Source organism: Plectropomus leopardus, chromosome 13, assembly GCF_026936395.1.
Source record: "Plectropomus leopardus strain MGB_pleo_1.0 chromosome 13, ASM2693639v1, whole genome shotgun sequence".
In the NCBI taxonomy this organism is placed as follows: domain Eukaryota; kingdom Metazoa; phylum Chordata; class Actinopteri; order Perciformes; family Serranidae; genus Plectropomus; species Plectropomus leopardus.
In genome coordinates this window covers 19,216,678-19,235,000 of record NC_142188.1, presented here as the reverse complement: position 1 = coordinate 19,235,000, position 18,323 = coordinate 19,216,678, and the positions used below count along the sequence as shown (strand labels likewise).

At 38.7% G+C, this 18,323-nt stretch overlaps 3 protein-coding genes across 7 annotated transcripts in view; all 3 read right to left on the bottom strand.

Annotated features, from left to right (window-relative positions):
• Positions 1-6,195, bottom strand: part of npy4r (neuropeptide Y receptor Y4) — a 6,382-nt gene extending 187 nt beyond the window's left edge. The window contains exons 1-2 of the mRNA XM_042502759.2: positions 6,055-6,195; positions 1-1,629 (exon numbers count right to left, since the gene is read on the bottom strand). The exon at positions 1-1,629 is cut by the window's left edge and continues 187 nt beyond it. Of these exons, the coding sequence (XP_042358693.1) occupies positions 237-1,559 (1,323 nt within the window). The 5' untranslated portion in view covers positions 1,560-1,629; positions 6,055-6,195 and the 3' untranslated portion in view covers positions 1-236. The remainder of the gene's footprint in view (positions 1,630-6,054) is intronic.
• Positions 6,196-6,415: 220 nt separating this feature from the next.
• msmb (microseminoprotein beta) lies at positions 6,416-8,905 on the bottom strand. Its single transcript, XM_088086736.1, has 4 exons — positions 8,826-8,905; positions 7,837-7,942; positions 7,140-7,242; positions 6,416-6,663 (listed from the first exon to the last, which is right to left on the bottom strand). The coding sequence occupies exons 1-4, from the start codon at positions 8,826-8,828 to the stop codon at positions 6,543-6,545; spliced, it is 333 nt and encodes a 110-aa protein (XP_087942862.1). The 5' UTR covers positions 8,829-8,905; the 3' UTR covers positions 6,416-6,542.
• Positions 8,906-9,158: 253 nt separating this feature from the next.
• LOC121954525 (sphingomyelin synthase-related protein 1-like) lies at positions 9,159-18,136 on the bottom strand. Of its 5 annotated transcripts, none has more exons than XM_042502078.2 (6): positions 18,012-18,136; positions 13,130-13,759; positions 12,924-13,019; positions 12,677-12,794; positions 12,353-12,503; positions 9,159-11,374 (listed from the first exon to the last, which is right to left on the bottom strand). In XM_042502078.2, exons 2-6 carry the CDS (start codon positions 13,753-13,755, stop codon positions 11,070-11,072), a joined length of 1,296 nt encoding a protein of 431 aa, XP_042358012.2. In that variant the 5' UTR covers positions 13,756-13,759; positions 18,012-18,136; the 3' UTR covers positions 9,159-11,069. The 5 variants fall into 5 exon arrangements, with proteins under 5 accessions (XP_042358012.2, XP_087942859.1, XP_087942860.1 ...); XM_088086733.1 differs by having other exon boundaries at positions 13,130-13,756; positions 18,012-18,133; XM_088086734.1 differs by lacking the exon at positions 18,012-18,136 and adding an exon at positions 17,502-17,657.
• Between the last annotated feature and the right edge of the window lie 187 nt (positions 18,137-18,323).

Sequence of the window (18,323 nt, the reverse complement as noted above, 5' to 3'; positions counted from 1 at the left end):
TTGTCTGACATTTCTTTCCAAATTGCTCTGTGCCCTTTTAGCCATGAAATAAATCAAACCCATTTGCTCAGGTTTTAAAAGTATAAATACATGTGAAAGGCATGTGAAAGCAGCACAAAAAAATCTATGTCTTTCTAGGCTTTAGGGGTTAAAGGTAGAACAAACAGTCCTACAACTGTAAAGTTTATGTGACCATATTCTACCGCGGCAGTATCCTTTATGTTGTAATATCAAAGTCAGACAGAGTTGCTCCTGCAGTTGAGAGGCACAGAGGTGCGGGACACTTCCATGTGCACAGTGGACATAGGGAAGCGCTCACACTCCTCCTCTAGTGGGCTGCAGCGACAGTGCAGGAGCACCTCCCTCACTTCCTGCCGAAAGTTGGAGTTAAGGAAGCCGTAGATGATGGGGTTGATGCAGGTGGAGGACATGGCCAGCAGGTGGCAGAGGGAGAACAGCAGGTTGTGGTGGCAGATGGGCAGAGCCTCCTGGTTCCAGTCTGACACCACATTGAAGATGGTGAGTGGCAGCCAGCAGAGAGCAAAGGCTGTGATGAGGGCGACCAGCATGATGTTGATTCGGCGGCTGTGGGTCATGCACTGGCTCTCTGGGGCCCTGGCGCGGTCCAGCATGTCTTTGCGGTGGCGCAGGCGCACAAAAACTCTGACATAACAGAGCAGCACCAACATTAGTGGACCGCAGTACTGGAACAGTAGGAGCCATGTGGTGTAAGCGAGCCTGTGCTGCTGGGAGGGCCAGTGCTCCAGACAGGCCTCCAGATGTGGAGAGGTGGGGACGTAAGAAAAGAGGGTGCGGTATGAATTTGGAAGCGCAGACAAGTTTTTGTATGTGTAGGAAACAGGCTGAGGTGGAGATACATTGAGGTAAACCTGGGGCAGAAGTACATTGGTATATGGCTCACTTGTGAGTAGCTGAAAGGCCAAGAAAGGTGAAGAGGTGAAGCAGGCCAGAATCCAAATGAGACAGACCACCATGTAGGCCTGAGGGATGCTCGGTTTCCACCCAGAGGGGTTAATGATGAGCTGATGTCTTTCCAGAGCGATGAACACCAGAGACAGCACAGACACGGTCACAGACACACACTGGATGAACGGCACAAGCCGGCATAACAGCGACCCAAACACCCAGTGGTCCATTAGCGTGTATATGACAGTGAACGGGAGGCAAAAGACACACACCAGGATGTCAGAGAATGACAGGTTGCAGATGAAAATGCTGGTGACATTGACTTTTTCTCTGCGTCGGACAATGATGCAGATGAGGCCGATATTCCCCACCAGCCCCAGAACCATTGTCATGCTGTACCACACCACCAAACACGCTGTGAGGACAGCAGACATTGGGCACTGCTCATCGTGTCCGAGAACAGCGAGGTCTGAGAGGAACAGCGTCTTATTCCCCAACCACTCCAGCACAGAATCATGAGTGACTCTTTCCTCCTCCCATGGCAGGGAATGTGGAGCGGTGGAGCTGTTGAAGGGCAAAGGCAGAGCTGTCGCTGATGGAGAAGACTGGCTCTCATTGCCACTCAGGGACATCTCACCAGGACTTCAGTGTCACCAGCCCCCAGGATCAAACAGTCCATCCCAGCCCTCTTAAAACAGGCATCTGAGACAAAAAGAGACACAAGTACAGAGGGAGACAGAAAAATATAGCAATCACTGGCAAAGCAATCACCATTAAGGGTCAAAGGTTTGACGCATGTATTACTGTTGATTAAAGAGGAGAAGGCAGAGAGTGGAGGACATACTTCCTCCTGTTGCTGAGGAGGAATAAAGCTCAGCAGAGATGTCTTGTGTGAGGATTTTTTTCTATTAGCAACACTGTGAGATAAAGTTTAAGAAAACATTAAAACATGCCCTTATGTTTTATTTTTAGCCATGCCACTGTTTGATGGCAATGTCAAGTTGAATCAACAGCTGTTTAACCCCTTCAAACTGGCATCTTTCTCTCAAAAACACAAGAAAAAGACAATGAGCAATGAAAAACAAAATGACCCCAAAAAAGGTACAACAAAATTACCTGAAAATAAGTAATAAAAACAAAACAAAAAAATAATAGAAAAAATGTAAAATACATAAAAAAAACAACCAAATGATCTGGAAAATGTGCTTGAAAATGTTATAATAATTCTATAACATAATTTTAAATAATGTAATTATGTTCCTTAATAATATCGTGTTTTCCTTTTTTCTCCATTTTTATTTGACTTTTTTTCTAAATCTAATAATTTCTTGTAATTTATAGGCCATTACTAGCCAACTTACTGATTGTCTTTTTCCTCATTCTTTTGAAAGAAAATCAAACTAACAAATTAGTTTAGAGTTCAAAGGTTTTTGAATGCAAAGGTCAAATCTGAATGCAGCACAAGAGAAGAGATGTCAGTCCAAGTTTCAAAGGGTTAAAGGGATAGTTCTTGCCAAAATTAAAATGACATATTTTTCCTCTTACCTGTCATGCTATGGTGACATTGATGATGACACTATGATGGCACTAAAGAAGTAGTAAGAGATCACCAAAGTCATAACAAGTCATTCTCCAGGAATGATCAATAATTTATAAAATAATATTTCATGTTAATCCATTAAAGGGGCAGTCCATTCCACTCTTAAAATGAAAAGATAATAGTTTCAATATAATGGAATTAGATGGCATTTGGCTTGTGATGCTCATTGCCAAAAAATACATTTGAAATACTCAACAGCAATAGAGTGCTGCAGAAATAATGTTATTTATTTATTTATTTATTTATTTTTAAGAATATTAGCATCATCCTGGTTCCCTCATCAAAAAACCTTGGGGATTTTCACATACTAATACATTTTGTTCAGCAAGATAATCTTTACAAATGAACACCACTTGTATGATTTTTGGAATGTAATTGCAATCACAAGAAGTAAAAGGCTAATGTTAGGCTTTAAAAATACACAACCATTGCATGACTTCATCATTGTCAGCACATCAAGGCTGTAAAAGAGTGTTGGAGTGATGACTTTCTATAGTCTCATTTATCCACTTGATAGCCACTTGTGTGATCATCTGCTCATATTTCCTTGTGTTTTCCCTGTGTTCTTGGTTTTTCCTGCTGATTGTTGCCTCCTGTTTGCCTGCCCATCTTGCATTTATCTCGCCTGTAAGCCTGTTTTCGGCAATTACATGATATTTTCTGAATCCACCTGCCTGCTGTCCTGCATTCGGGTCCCTGCAGCCTGTACTGCATTACCTGGCTGTAATGTTAACAATTTCATTCATCAAATCATAAACCCATTAAGAAAAAAGGGGACAAGGAGGGGACAGGACGTGCAAAAATAGACCCATTACATCATTGCTGCATTTTAGGACTCATTTCTGCAGCACTCTATGTCTCTTTCCAGTAATCATGACCCAGTTACTCAAGATAATCCACAGACCTTATTGTGAGCCGTTTCATGTTAAGACTACTTTCTTTCTATTGAACTACCTCCACCAACCCTATCACCGTGCATAAGGAAGTGTGCATCTACTGCTAGCTCACCTAGCACCACTGAGCTAGCTAACATTACAGCTCAGCTGAGGAAGATACCATTAATGTTTACATCTTGCGCTGTTACAAGCACGAGCCTCTTGTCCATGAGTAGACGCACGCTTAATTCTATGCAGTGATTTGGTTGTCGGGTGTAGTTTGGCAGATAGAAAATAGTTCCTACATGAAACTGCCCAAAACAAGGTCTGTGGATTATCCTGAGTAAGCGGATCATCATGTCTTGAAAGACACATTGTCGTTGATTTTATATATACTATATATATAAAAATATTATATATATTATATTTTTCTGACACACCGCAAGCCAAGTGCCACCTGATTCCTTTATATTCGAGAGAAGTCAGACATCTCTACAGCTGATATCTCCAACACTCTGCAGCTCACACCAAAACAATTTAAACTGATAAATAGCACTTAGAGTAAGAGGAAAAATATGTATTTTTGATTTTGAGATGCACTTAACCTTTATTGGATTGCCATGAAATATTCTGTCACCAGTTACTCATGGTTCCCACAGCATGACTTTTAATGACTTTGGTGATCTGCAGGCTTTCCCCTGAGTGTCATCATGAGATTAGCTTTTTAATTAAATTTCAGTGTGTCCAATTCTTTGGTTTATGACTAAATACCAACAAAACTAATGACATTACCAGCAATACTGCAGCTGCACAGGATAGTTTCAGTTCTTGGTCTTTACAAGCAATCTTTCTTTTCTTCCTTGCACATCTTAAGATATCAGATTTGTCAGTTTTCCTCCCACAAATGAACTCCCCTGTCAGGTTTCAAAACCGTTCATAACAGCTGAATGACAATAAAATTACTATGCATATATTTAAGCAGAGACTTGTATTTTTCAATTATGATGTAGTGTGTTGGAGTGAAAGGGCATGACATTGTCAGAATCCTAAAAATGGACTGTCGCTCTCTCCCCTGAAACCTCTGCCATGTGCTGTGAAAACCAGCATCGCAAAGAAAATGAGCCTGTCATTTTCCATTAATGGCACACACACTTTGCTATCAGTCACTTCACACTGCATCATTACTAACCTACTCTGTCAGTGTGTTGAGTGAGCTGCAGGCAGGGTGGCACAGCATTGATCATCCTTTGTTCACAGAGGAAAGACAAGTGTAATGTCACCAGTAACCAGATGTAACAAACAGCTGTAGCAGAGCAGGGGAACATAAACACCAGCAGGAGAAAGCGGAGAACTGTCTCATTAATAGGCAAATATGAATCTGTTATGTTGTAATGATGGGACACTGTAGGATCCAGCAAGTAGGTGTGTGTGTTCATGATTGTCTTCTTCCCAGAGCAAAAAACTCTGCAGGATAAGGAACACTGCAACCTGGCATCATATTCCTCTTTTCTGCCTCGGCAAAGACTCCTCTATCTTTGAGAAAATAGTGTTCTTTAAAAGGGAAATGAGACTGCTATGTGTCATTTTTCTTGAGCCAGGCTTTCTCTCTGTGTTGTATTTTTCTTAGAGCAGCTGTGTGGTGCAACAATGCATTTTTATTGAAAACCCTATTGTCAAATTTAATCTGCAGTAGCTTTCAATGAAACATCAAAATGCCCCTTATTCTGCATCTACCAGAAAATTTCCGTTGCAATATCATGCCATGATAACATGGTATTTTTGACTGCACCGCTGAGTTTCCTGGTATTTTATATAATAAGGTTGTTTTGTTTGTTTGTTTGTTTGTTTGTTTTTTGTGGAAACTTCACGAGTTCAACAAGAATTTAAAGGTCTTTAGATATGGTGTGAACAATCCTGGAGTGTGTGACAAAGAAGACTGGCTTGTAATGAATTTGAAAACTATAAATAAATGTGTGTGAAAATGGAAGTCAGATGGAGAAAGCTTGCAGTTATTGCATGACAAACAAAGAGAAAGCCAAACCTCTAAACCCCCCACTGTGCAGTCAGTTTAAAATCTATTTATATATGATATATGATATATGATATTCAAAGATGCTCTTTATATTGCAGCTTTACACCACAGCATCAGTGAATGTTACCAATTACCAGTATCTGTGGTTGAATTCATTTTGCACGCAGTCAGTGGGGCTATTCAGAATCAATTTTCTTTCCTCCTGCCTGTAGAGGAGCAGGATAACAGGCACTGTGCTCAACCTGAGATGATGACCCGAGCCTCATTATTCTGTGCCAGGAGTGTCTAGGATTGTGGGTGATATAACTCCCAAGACATTATTACTATGAATACTATGAGATGGGATTTCAATATGAAAAAATAATGCAACAGTAATGTATGTGCATGTTTTCCCCCTTTTTTCTGTTTATTTTTTCAGTTTTTCTGCTGAAATAGGAGCCATGTTCTCTTAAAATGCCTTCTGTGGGCTGATTTTGTTTCAACGCATCATTCAAAAACATTTGCAGTGGTAGAGGCATACAGTACACCTGAACATTTGTGGAGAAAAAAGATTTTCTCTGACAGAGATCATTATTGGGAATAATAGATCAGCATTGAATGTAAGACAAAAAAGCACTTACATGGCTATGTGGTGCGGTCCTTTGATGACAGAGGAAACGTTGCTCTGAACAGGTGTGAATCCACAGAGATGAGAGTTGGAGAAGACGCTGAACATCACATCCACCAGAATGTTTTGTGTCAGAGGCAGCAGGCAGGGGAGCACTGCTATTATTGGGCTGTTAGAGCCCTTTGGGTGCCAGAGACCCTCTGAGCACTGAGCTCTGCTGTCACACAGTGGTGGTTTTATTCAATTACATCCTCAAAATGACACCTGCTGTTACAGGGACATAAAGCAGGCAAGAAGAAACAGCTGCAGCAGTTTTTTTTTAATTTTATCTTTATTTTCAGTGACCTTAAAACCTGAAAAAGCAAGAGACCGAGAACAACCAGTCTGTGTTTATTGGTAATTCACATGTATATCACCATAAAACAGCCGATAAAATGTGAAATATAAAACAGACCTATTGCCAGTTTGGACTCAGTGTTTAGAGGTCACTTTGTAGTGCCTTCATAAAGGATTACATTCTTTTGACTTGTCTGACTTCAACACCACCTTGGCAGAGCAGGCCTCCTTATTCACCAGCAGCTCACAGTTCTCAGGGATATCTACTGTGTCTGCATCAGGGATCCTGAGAGACGCAAAGAAAGAATATTATTTAGTATTATTTAGATGAGATGGAAAATGGAACAGTCTTCTTAAAACCGTGTTTGGAGTGATGACTGGCGGTTTTGCACAAATCAGGGACTGGGTAGCGTATTGTAATTTAGTTTTCTTTATTAAAAAGAGGAAAGTCTTTCTTTAGTGTGGGAGGACCTCTACTTTTCATTTTCTCAGTCACTGTATATGTTATATAACTATAGTGCGGATACTTGTTGTAATTATTGTCATCATTACTTTCATGGTTATTAATTTATCCTTTTCTTTTGCTGATTGTTACTTTTTGTAGTTTTCCTGTTTTCTTGTTGTTATTCATTCATTTTTGCCTTTGACTTTAAAGTATGCATTTTTTTTAATTGTATGATGTAATGTTTACTTGTGTGGACCCCAGGAAGTGTTGTTGCTAACGGGGATCCAAATAAATAAATAAATAATTGAAAATCTTACTTGTTACAGCAGCTCAAGCCTTCCTTTGTACAGGAGCACTCAATGCAGTCTCTCACCCATTCAGAGCCAAAATCATGTTGCTTTCCATCCTTATCCACACACCCTAAATATTAAGAAAGAAAACCATAGTTCAGTCTCTTATCGAGCTCTGATAAATTTGTGTACTGTGTGTATCGATGTGTGCATAGGCGTGGTTGTGATTTGAGCAAGCTTGCAAATCAGGTAAACACAAAACAGCTGGGTGATGCGTTTAAAGGAGGACTGAATCCTAATTTGTCCAACAAGAAACATTTCCACTCAATCTGATCATCTTCTGCACTGCTTGTGTTGCTTCCAAATGTTATCATGTATCAGAAAATGGGCCCCTGGGCACAGATATGCGCAATATCCCACCAACTCCACCTCATAGGATAAGACACACAGACTTAATGGAGATTTTGCATCTCTTTGTACTCATTATGTATCTTATTGTTTTGTGTCTCTTTGTAGTCATTTTGTCTCTCCTTGTGGTTGTTTTATGTCTCTTTGAGGTAAGTTTGTGTCTCTTTTTGTTTGTTTGTTCTTGTTTTGCATCTTTTGTTGGATATTTGTTGTCTCTTTAAGATTTTCGTGTCGAATTTTTGTAGCTATGTTGTATTGGCCCCTGGATCTGTGCCTGTTAGACCCATTCAATAATCCATCCATGACGTCGACTCACCTTTTGGAGGGTTATTCAGATCTTTCAGCACTAACCCCTCGAAGAAGCACGTAGAGTGACAGAGGACAACTAGTCCCAGCAGACAAACAAACACATGGAGAGAAGCCTGAAAGAGTACATAAAATCATCTGTAAACATGGTGCATTTTCTTTATAGTCTGTGCAAAGTATTTACTGTATGCACATGTTAATTTATCATCCTCTTTAACACGAGATGGTGGCATTTATGCCTCTTATGTCTCATAATTGTCACAAAAACAACAGCCAATCCTTTCATGTGTAAGAGAGTGAAAACCCTAAAGGGAAGAAAATATGTAAGTATTGTAGCTTTTTGCATGTACTGGTTTGTTGTCATTGTTCCAAATGATGCAGTACTATACAATAGGGCACTTTTATGTGTAATTTTAAATGCAAAAGACATTTTGTCTGCCACAAAACTGCATGTAAAAAGGAGATTTATCATTTCGTAAGTTTTGCAAAGGTTCACAGTTTAAAATACACAAGACTAATTAGTCTTAAAAAAATCTTACACTTGTAATTATTTGCACCTTATCTACACATTTGCATTTGTTTAATAATGCCAGTTATATGTCACTATTGCTTATATGTTATATATGTTACTTAAATATCACTACCGTTGTTTTTTCTTTCAATACCATCACTCTCGGGAAGATGAGTATAAAATAACAACAACAACAACAACAATAATAATAATGATAATGATAATGATAATGATAATGATAATAATAATAATAATAATAATAATCCAGTGGGCCTGCAATTGGACCTTGCAGGAATTTGATAGTAATTGCAAAGAGAATGTAAACGCAATGATGTCTTTTAAGTCTGAAATAGCTTTCCATATCTATATTTTCATAGCATTTTCTTTTAAAAACAAAAGTTTAAGACCTAATTCTACAAAATTCTGTATATCTACCCCAAGCTCTACATGTTTATAGTTTCCTGAATTGGAAAGTGTAAAATACGTACCATCCTCAAGCGTGATGTGACCGGATAAACAGGGAGCTGATCTTTGTAAGAACTCTCTGGTTGAGGCTTTATATTACAGTGTATAGCCCTCCTATTGGTAATATTTGAATAGTGATCTGACTGATAAAATATTTGTATTAAGGTGGGTAAGATAAGCGGGTATGCAGGCTATGCTGATATTAAAGACACTCCTCACTGAATCATGAGCCAAGAATCCTCTCTTTCACTAATTCAGAAGAAATCAAAATTTCTATAACTGACCATTCAGCAAGTGCAAAATAAACACATTATTGAAAAAGCAGCCAAGGAAAAAGTTAGTCAGAAATATAGAAATGTTTTTTCTTATCTGTAAATGTTTATTGCTGAGCCAAAAGGCAGAGATAGATTACTTGCATTGCAAATAAAGCAATAAAATTGTAAACAATTATTTAAAAGGTACAGTTTGGATCAACCATGACAAAGTAAACAATATACTTTTGAAGCATTGTTATCCAAAAAGCCAGTTTGTAATGTGCAACAGAGAAAACCTCCAGACAATAACGCTTTAACAAAATCCAAATCCACAGCCTACATTTCTATACTCATTACATAATTAACGATCTGTAAAAAAAAAAAAAGGAGCATAATAGAGTCTCAAATCAGCACAAAATAATAATCATATTAAATGGTGATTGGCAAAACTGAACATTACAATAAATGTTCAGCTGTAGAAAGCTGTAGAGATAACTTTATAAACTTTAAATAAATTTTAAAAAAAACAAACACTGACTGAAACAGAGCTCTTTCAGTAGAAAATTGGAGGTATTTTTCCTGTTGCACGTCAAAAGAAACAATAGCTCCTTTGGTAGTCATTGCCAAACAGATGTCACATCTCTGTAGCAAAATAACATGTAAACTGTCACGATAATGACTCCTAAAACTCCTAAAACTACTGCATAAAGCTGTGTGAAGTCTTCTACTGTATAAGTTGAGTGAAAACCTGAAATACCAGTGAACCTTGAACATTCCCCAAAGTGGACAATGAAAGTGAATCATAAAAGGCAGATAAATCTCTAAGAAAATGATTCGTACCAGCAGCCCCACAATGAACCATAATTCTTTGTTTTACTTTTGTGCAATTAAATTTAAAGGAATTGTTCAACATTTATTGAAATACACTTTTTCACTTTCTCATCTAACTCTCGTATGAAAAGACTCTCAAGTCTGTGCCCCAAAAATGTAGCTGTATCCAGCAGCTGGTTAGCTTAGCTTAGCATAAAGACTGGAAACAGGGTGAAACAGCTGGTCTGACTGTGTCTAAATGTAAACCAAATCTTCCCTGCAGTCCCTGTAAAGCTCACCAACTTGTGCAATTTAAATTTGGGAGGCTAGATGCTTAAACAAATGTTAATGAGTACCCAGACCTTCAGAGGTGCTGGTACTGTTGTTGGATGTTTTTTTTGTTTGTTTTTTACCTTTAAACAGAGCCATGCTGGCTGTTTCACCCCGTTCCCGGTCTTTATGCTATGCTAAGCTAACCAGCTGCAGGCTGTGGCCCAGAGACATTTGTCACCCATTGTTTTGTGAGCCATTGTTTTGAAGCCTCTAATTCTGGCTATCACCACCTTGGTTTTTGGAGCTAGAAGTGACAATATTTGGACAAGAGTGGGACTGTGGAGGAGCGAGGGGTGAATCTGACTGATAACAGAGGACCGGACATGGTGATAGACATGAACATTACAATAAAGCCAATAAAGCATACCCTGCTTCATCGTCAATTTTACTATAAATTATGCAACAATTTACAAAATGAACATCATGCTTGAATGAAGGAACTAGTAATAGAGACTATGAAATTATTTGGAAAATGTTTACGAAGGCAATAAATCCAGAGAGAAGTTGGATAATTTCTGCATAGACTTGCATACAATCAGCGCTTATTTTCGCCCCCTGCTGACCATTAGAAAGACTTCAGGTTTAAGGCACTCGCACCTTGGCTAAATTTTTTTAGACTGGAGATAACCCCTTGCTCCATCCAGAGATGAGTGTTATCAATCTTCTCATCTAACTTTCCCCAAATAAGCAAATGAACATAATTAAACATAAGATTGACGAAATAAAAATCATCCATTTATAAAAAAACGAAGGGAAAAACTCCCACACAACTAAACATCCAAAGATAAGAAGCAGCATCTCAAGTTTCTCATTCAGGCTTTAATATATCAGTCCATGCGCACTGCAGCTGCAGATCTTTGGGCACATGCTCTATCCAATCAGAGTTTTCATGAAGGCAGGTTTGTTGAAGGGCCAGTGATACTGGTTGGGGACAGGTCCGTTCACATTGCACTCAAAGAAGGAGAACATGGGGAACCAAATGCGCGCCCTCCGACTATGCTGGTAGGCACGGGTGTTGGCTAACGTGTGGTAGTAGAGGAAGAGGCGGGTGGTGATGTAGAAGGCGATAAACACATCGATGGAGTAGTGCTCGTGTGCCGCCAGGATGAAGAAAATCCCAAACAAGTTTAACACCCAGGAGATGGTGTGAATCATATTCCAGGTTCGAGGAGTGTCTGCAATGTAAAGGAATTATTAAAGGATAAATATAGTGATATTCATATTTTTCTTATTGTCAACAAATCCCATGAAAAGGCCAAAACCAACGGTGAACTGATCCTAATAACAAGTATTAATTGTTTAGCCAAAGCCAGATAGCATACACAACACCAGCACTGTGATTTATTTTGAATAAATCCCATCTTCACATTTCAGCTGCTGTAAATACTGATTTGGCAAGTGAACATATATTAATCCATGGCAGAAAACAATCCCCCACAAATGCACTATTTACTCAGTAGTACAGTGCCCAGTAAATCCAAAGCCTGATACATCTTACTCCTCAGTGCCATGGAGTTCAAATGTTGTCCAAAAACTATTGAAAACAATCCAGGAAGCCACATTGTTGCACTGTTTGACATGTTCCCCCAATACAAAGAAAATGTTTATTCTGAATCAATCGTTCTGCTGCTGTAAATACTATTTAGTACACCAAATGTGCATTAATCCATTGCTGCAAATAGTCCCCGACAAATGCACAATTCACTCCTGGAAGAGTAACTAAAAATTATAGTGCTGTTTATGGAAATTACTTTAAAAAAGGAGTGTTTCAATAGGAACCAATGAGTTGAGGTACTGAGAACCACAGACAGAAGAGGGAGGTCAGAAAATATAAGAAATACAAGTATTAATGTTAGCTTCAACCTTCAATGGGACAGTTAACCTGAAAATCATGAATACATATTTTTTCCTCTTGTGAAGCACTATTTTATCAATTTAGATTTTTTTTTATGTGAGTTTTGGAGATATCAGCTGTAAAGATGTCTGCCTTCTCTTAAATATAATGGAACTGAGTGGCACTCTGTTTGTGGATATATTGCTAAATAATGCAAAAGGTATGTATTTTTGATTTGGGGGTGAACTGTTCATTTACCAAGAGTCACATATGGTCAGAATTTTTGTAGTTGATGATGCACAAAACTACTGACACTTACATTCAGTGACAAAAAAGTTGAGCATTGTGATGACAACAGTGTGTCCACTGAACATATAGTCTCCACACGTTTGGACGCCGGTCAGGGTCATCCCGAACCCACTCCAGATCAGCAGCGCCCTCTGTATCTTTCCCCACGAATCACCGTATGACTGAAGAAGAAAAAACAGCCAGTTATATCAGTCATGCTATGAGTCATCAGTTATCACAGCGGTTATGCTGAGTCAAGGATAAACTGTAACTCTCCAATAACAACAAGAAATACTGGCCACTCCTAAACTCAAACTTTATCTAATCTGCACATAATCTCATTTATGTTTCCCACCTTACTGGCACACTTCAGGTGCTGTCCAGGCACGGAGAGCGAAGTGACAAACATGGTGCAACAACGAAGCAAAAAAACAGTCCCCATCAAAGAACACAGTCGTCTAAAGAGAATAGACCTGAAATAGAGACATTTACATTTCACTCTGTGTACAAATGCTAAATATTTGCACTACAAACACCTTGTATCTCTGTAGTGACATGGTCTATTTGGACATGCTATTATAACAGTGTGTATCAGTGACTACCTGTGTTTATGGAGGAGCAGGATCAACAGAAACATGTAACACAGGATGAGGCCACAGGCTTCAGCCATTGCAAAAGCCCAGGGGATTCTGGGAACACTGTCAGAGTACAAAACGTGTGTCAGCATGCAGATTAGATATGAGCGCAGGAGATTGTGTACATGAACTCTGGAGTCTGCTCGATGTGTAGTGGATACATGCATTTATACCTGTCCAGGAATATATCAGGCAGCGGTGGGTATGTCCTCATGTCCGGGACGCGCTCATGCACGATGACCATGACAAATGATGTGAATCCAAACACTAAAAAGACATATACGGAACTGATGACTGTCTTCCACACCTCTGGGTCCAGTCTGCCAGCCAGGTGCTGCTGCCTGTACCTCCCATTGGAGTGTGCGTGACACACCGCAGCTCCTGAACCATATCCAGATCTGTCACAGTTCCTCAGACGCAGCTCAGTCCCGTTACACAAGTGATCACCTCCGTTATACCTTCTGTCAGCTCCATCACAGCTCCACTCTCCCCCTGCAGCGCCGACCAAGAGCCCAGCAGGGACACTGTCTGTAGGCCGGAGACCCAGCTCCTCCAACTCGGCCTGGTTCTGTCTTTGGAGTCGGCGAAGGGATATGATCAGCCTCTTGATGTCTCCCAGCACAGTGAGGCCCAGTGGCGGTCCGCGTAGGTCGGCCTCAGTCAGAGCCAGCAGGCTGGGGCCGTCCAGGCGGTGCTGGGCACACAATAACTCAACATACTCCCCGAAACCTTCTTCCTGCAGCCACTGGGCCACTTGCTTACAGCTCCAGGCACTCACACTGTCCTTAGACGGTGCCATGCTGCTGCAGACACAGACATGCAGAGTGTTAGTCATGAAGATAAAAACAACCTTTGGTAATTATCACTTCTTTCACCACTGTGATTTCACGCCTTGATTCTATTACTGTCTTTGTCAGTTCTCTTGTTCAAATGCAAAACTGCCTGAAACTCACAGATTGAATCAGGCGACTATTAAATTTGCGTACATTTGATCACAACCACTCCTACAGTATATGGCCCTATTTACACCTGGTACTAACATATGCCTTGGGTGATTGGATTTCAAGTGGACAGCTCTGAATACAGGTGTGAATAAAAGCCAAATGTCCTCAATATGCCATTACTGCAGATTAAAATAGCTATGGTAGCTCTGGTACAATACATGAATTGTAAAAACACTAGATAAACAAATAAATGCATATTGAGATCTGATCGATCAGACCTCAGTCTGAGGTGATCAGGCACATGTAGCCATATTCTTTCATTTTAAATGAAGCAATTAATCTGCAGATTATTCTCTCGGGCTAATTAATTCGTTGTTAGCCTTTGGTCTATAAAATGTCAAAAAATATCAAAGAAATCGCCCATCACATTTTCCAAAGTCCAGCATGACATCTTCAAATTAAATGTTTTATTTATTTATTTATTTTTTTAAGTATAAAGTGATATAAAACAGAGAAATGCAGAGCATATTCTTACACCGAAGCAACAGGAAATACATTTCTGGTATTTTTGATTGACAAGAAAATCAAATGATTGGTCAATTATCAAAAAAGCTGCCCATTCATTTTCTGTCAATCCTTGAATCAATTAAACTTGGACTCGTTTTAGCTCTAGACAGTCATTTGTTCTTTCTGTACCAGCCATTCTTCAGGGGTGGACAGGGTGAAACTATTTTCATTATTAATTGGTCTGTCATTATTATACAAACTACCTGAGCAATAGTAATTTAGGCTGAAAATGTCAAACATCACAATTTGTCAGACTCCAGACTGACATCTTTAACAATCCTTCAACCAAAAGTTATAAAATCTACCATATTAGAGCTGATGGGATTATTTGATTAATCAATTAGTTGATCATCAGGAAATTTATCTGCAAGTATTTGGGTAATCAATGATTAATTCTAGTCATTTTTCAGAAACTATATCCAAACAATCTCTTGTTTTGGACTGTTAGTCACACAAAATATGAAGACAAAGACAACATCTTGGGCTCTGGGAAATTGTGAATATTGACATTTTTCATGATTTTCTGACATTTTACAGACTAAATGATTGATCAATAATGACTAATGTTAGTTGCCAGACATAAAACAGAAAAAACAGCAGTTTCTCACATTTAGGAGCTGCAAAAAATGCACTTTTGCTCAATGAATGATACATGATGAATGACTTTGCAAAATTGACTGAATTTTTCAGCACTATAATAGAGTCACTAAAACATGCTGTGGAGGCATGCATGTGACAGGAATGTTACACAATGACTGATCAGGATGCAGGTCAGTGTACAGGAGGCCTGCTGTGCAGCAGCATGTTCGTGCTCTCATTTGTCATAATCCAGCACTACACACTGCCGGTTACTTAGTGTTATTACATCTTGTGTGTTCAGGTCTGTACAGCAGAGCTGTGGTTTACAGTCAAAGTATGCACACTGACACTGTGATCCACAGAAAGCAGGTCTGTTTTATGTTTTATGTAAATGTCTAACATGTCCTGTTTGGATGTGATATTAAGTGTGTTAATGCACCCGTTTCAGTAGCAGATTTGCACATGAAAACCAAACACAAATTTGCATGCAAAAAATAGACAAGAAAGTATTTTCTAACCGATTTCATGCTTTACAGTGTGTGTCAAACCAAAACAAATTCACAGAATCCAACCTAACTTGAGTGTGAACATCCTCTCTCTTCCATAAGGGTCATTTAATAAGAAGAAGAAGAATAGTAATAGTAATAACAATACTACTACTACTACTAATAATAATAATAATAATAATAATAACAATATCAATAATGATAGTAATAATAAGTTACTAACCATCCACAAACCAAGCCTAGTAATTCCTCTCCCACAGATAGACTGATGAGATCTCTTCTTTGCTCTGCGTTTCCCTCGTTTTTGCCCTTTGACCCTCTGATAAGCTCACCACAGTGCTGCTTGCCCTGTCCTCCTCACTGCTCCAAAGGTCTGCACAGCTCAACCAACACGACTGATAACTGCTGAACATAAGCAAAACTATACGTGCTGACTGGAAAACAGATACAGACCTAAAATTACCCAAGTAAGCAGCTTGCAGTTATCAGAATTGTATGCTGATATCTACCAGTGTGGAAAAAAAGATCCTGTATAGTTATTATATTGGAAAAGAGGTTCTCAAAATAATGACTTGATATTTCAAAATAATACGTTAGTACCCCAAAATAATGAAAAATTTTCTCAAAATAATGAACAACGTCCTCATTATAATGACTTTGTCTACTTGACTCAGTATCTCAAAATAAAAAAAAACAAAAAATAAAAACTTTCTTAAAATAATGACTTGGGCTATGAAAAATGTTCTCAAAATATATGTTGGATATCAAAATAATTAGAAACTTTCTCAAAGTGTGGACTTAGTATCTTTCCTCATTACTTTCTGGGGAAGTTTCTTGGGGAAGTTATTATTTTGAGAAAGTTTCTTATGACATACAGGATCTTTTTTCCATCATGCTGGTGGAAATGGGCTTAAAAAAATGCACGAGACAGTGCCAGGTTTGCTGGGAGGTATTAACTTAACTTTTTTAGGAGAATCAAACATCATCAAATTGTGAACATTTCCATCACAATTCCCTTGACCCTGAGTGGATGTCTTTTTGTCCAACTAACAGTCCAAGCCCAAATATGCAGTTTACTTTTACTTAAAACAAGAAAAGAGACAAATCCTCACAAGAGCTGAAACAATTTATCGGTTAATCTTTTAGAAAACTGACCAAAACTATTCTGACCATTGATAAAACATTTACTTGAGGAAAAAAGTCAAATATTTGGCAGTTTCAGTTTTTCCAATGCAAGAATTTGCTGCTTTTTGTTGCTTTGCATTGTAAGTTTTATGTTTACCTCATTTATATATCACTTTAGAAATTAAGAAAGGGTTTTGCACAAAAGTGCTAAGAAGAGACAGACTAACATGTATACACATACAAGCACAGAGGCATAAAAGTGTATAGATGACTTCAACAAAATTAAAATAAAACCCTTGACCGGGAAACTAGTGACATTTTTCAATATTTTCTGACATTTAATAAAACAAATGATTAAATAAGTTTTTTTTTTAAAAAAAGATGGAGACCAATCAATAAACACAATAAATTGTTAGTTGTTAGCACCATATATCAAAAAATTGAAGCATAAAAGGAAAAAAAAGTGATTTAAATGGTCAAAAATCGTTTAATTCTTTTCATAATATTATCAGTATTTTGATAAAAGACCAATAAAAAAATCAGCTTAACACCATAACATCATCATACAGCTTAGACATTGTATTCTAGTTGAACATTTTTTTGTGTAACTCACAAAACTCTGTATTTGAGTCTAATCGCCAATGAAAGTTTCCCACATTACTCAATTTTCTAAGGAGTGTCACCCTCAGAGTCAAACCTACGACATCCCATCAGTGATATCACCATACTAAGCAATAGCAAGGAGTAACAAGTGAAGGATCCATACCGGACAATCAGCTGATGAATATTAAATATTTACATGTCTGAAACCCAAAGCACCTCACCTGAGTTGCTGCTGCTCCGTCCCCTCACAGAGAAATAAGTTATTTTTAACTGGCCTCCAGATTTTACTGGCAACATCCTGCAGCTTCTCTGCCCGAGGCTTTACTTGGGGGATTCATAAGTGCCATGTCAGCTTGTTTGGCTGGCTTACAGTGAGTCACAGTGAGCAGTGACACACAGCTGTGACAGAGAAAGCCCTTCAGTGTGTGTGTGTGTGTGTGTGTGTGTGTGTGTGTGTGTGACAGAGAGACACAATTTTGACAATGGGCTCATAGTCTGTCCACCACAGGACCACAAAGCAACGTCACAGCTACAATTCAGCCTGAGGTGAACTCTGAGCTATTAAATCATATTTTTATGGTGGTTTGTAAAAGTTTAAACATCATGTCCCCATATAAACAAAAAGTATATGGGTACATTAACAAATGAGAACTAACAAGCCACAGTGGGTACATTTAGTAGCTCCAAGCCTACTTTAGAAGAGTGTACATTACAGTCGTTGCCTCTCTTACCATAAATCCAGTGTCAGTGTGCTGGCAGAGGGTGTGGATGAGTTGTCTGTCTGGAGTTTGTCATGGCCAACATGCTTCTGAGACAACTAGGCAACACCAAGCAGGAAGAGACAACAAAAAACAACACTTGTAAAGAAGAGCTGCTGGGATCCTGCAGGGTTGCTTATAAAAGCACACTGACATCTGCTGGCCAGGTTTAAGTAAAACTAGGTTATGTTGCAAAGTTCTCCATATCAAAAAAAAAAAAAGAAAAAAAAAAGTGGCTTTTTTGGAGCATTTGGTTTGAATTTGACAGCATTGTCAGGGGAGCAT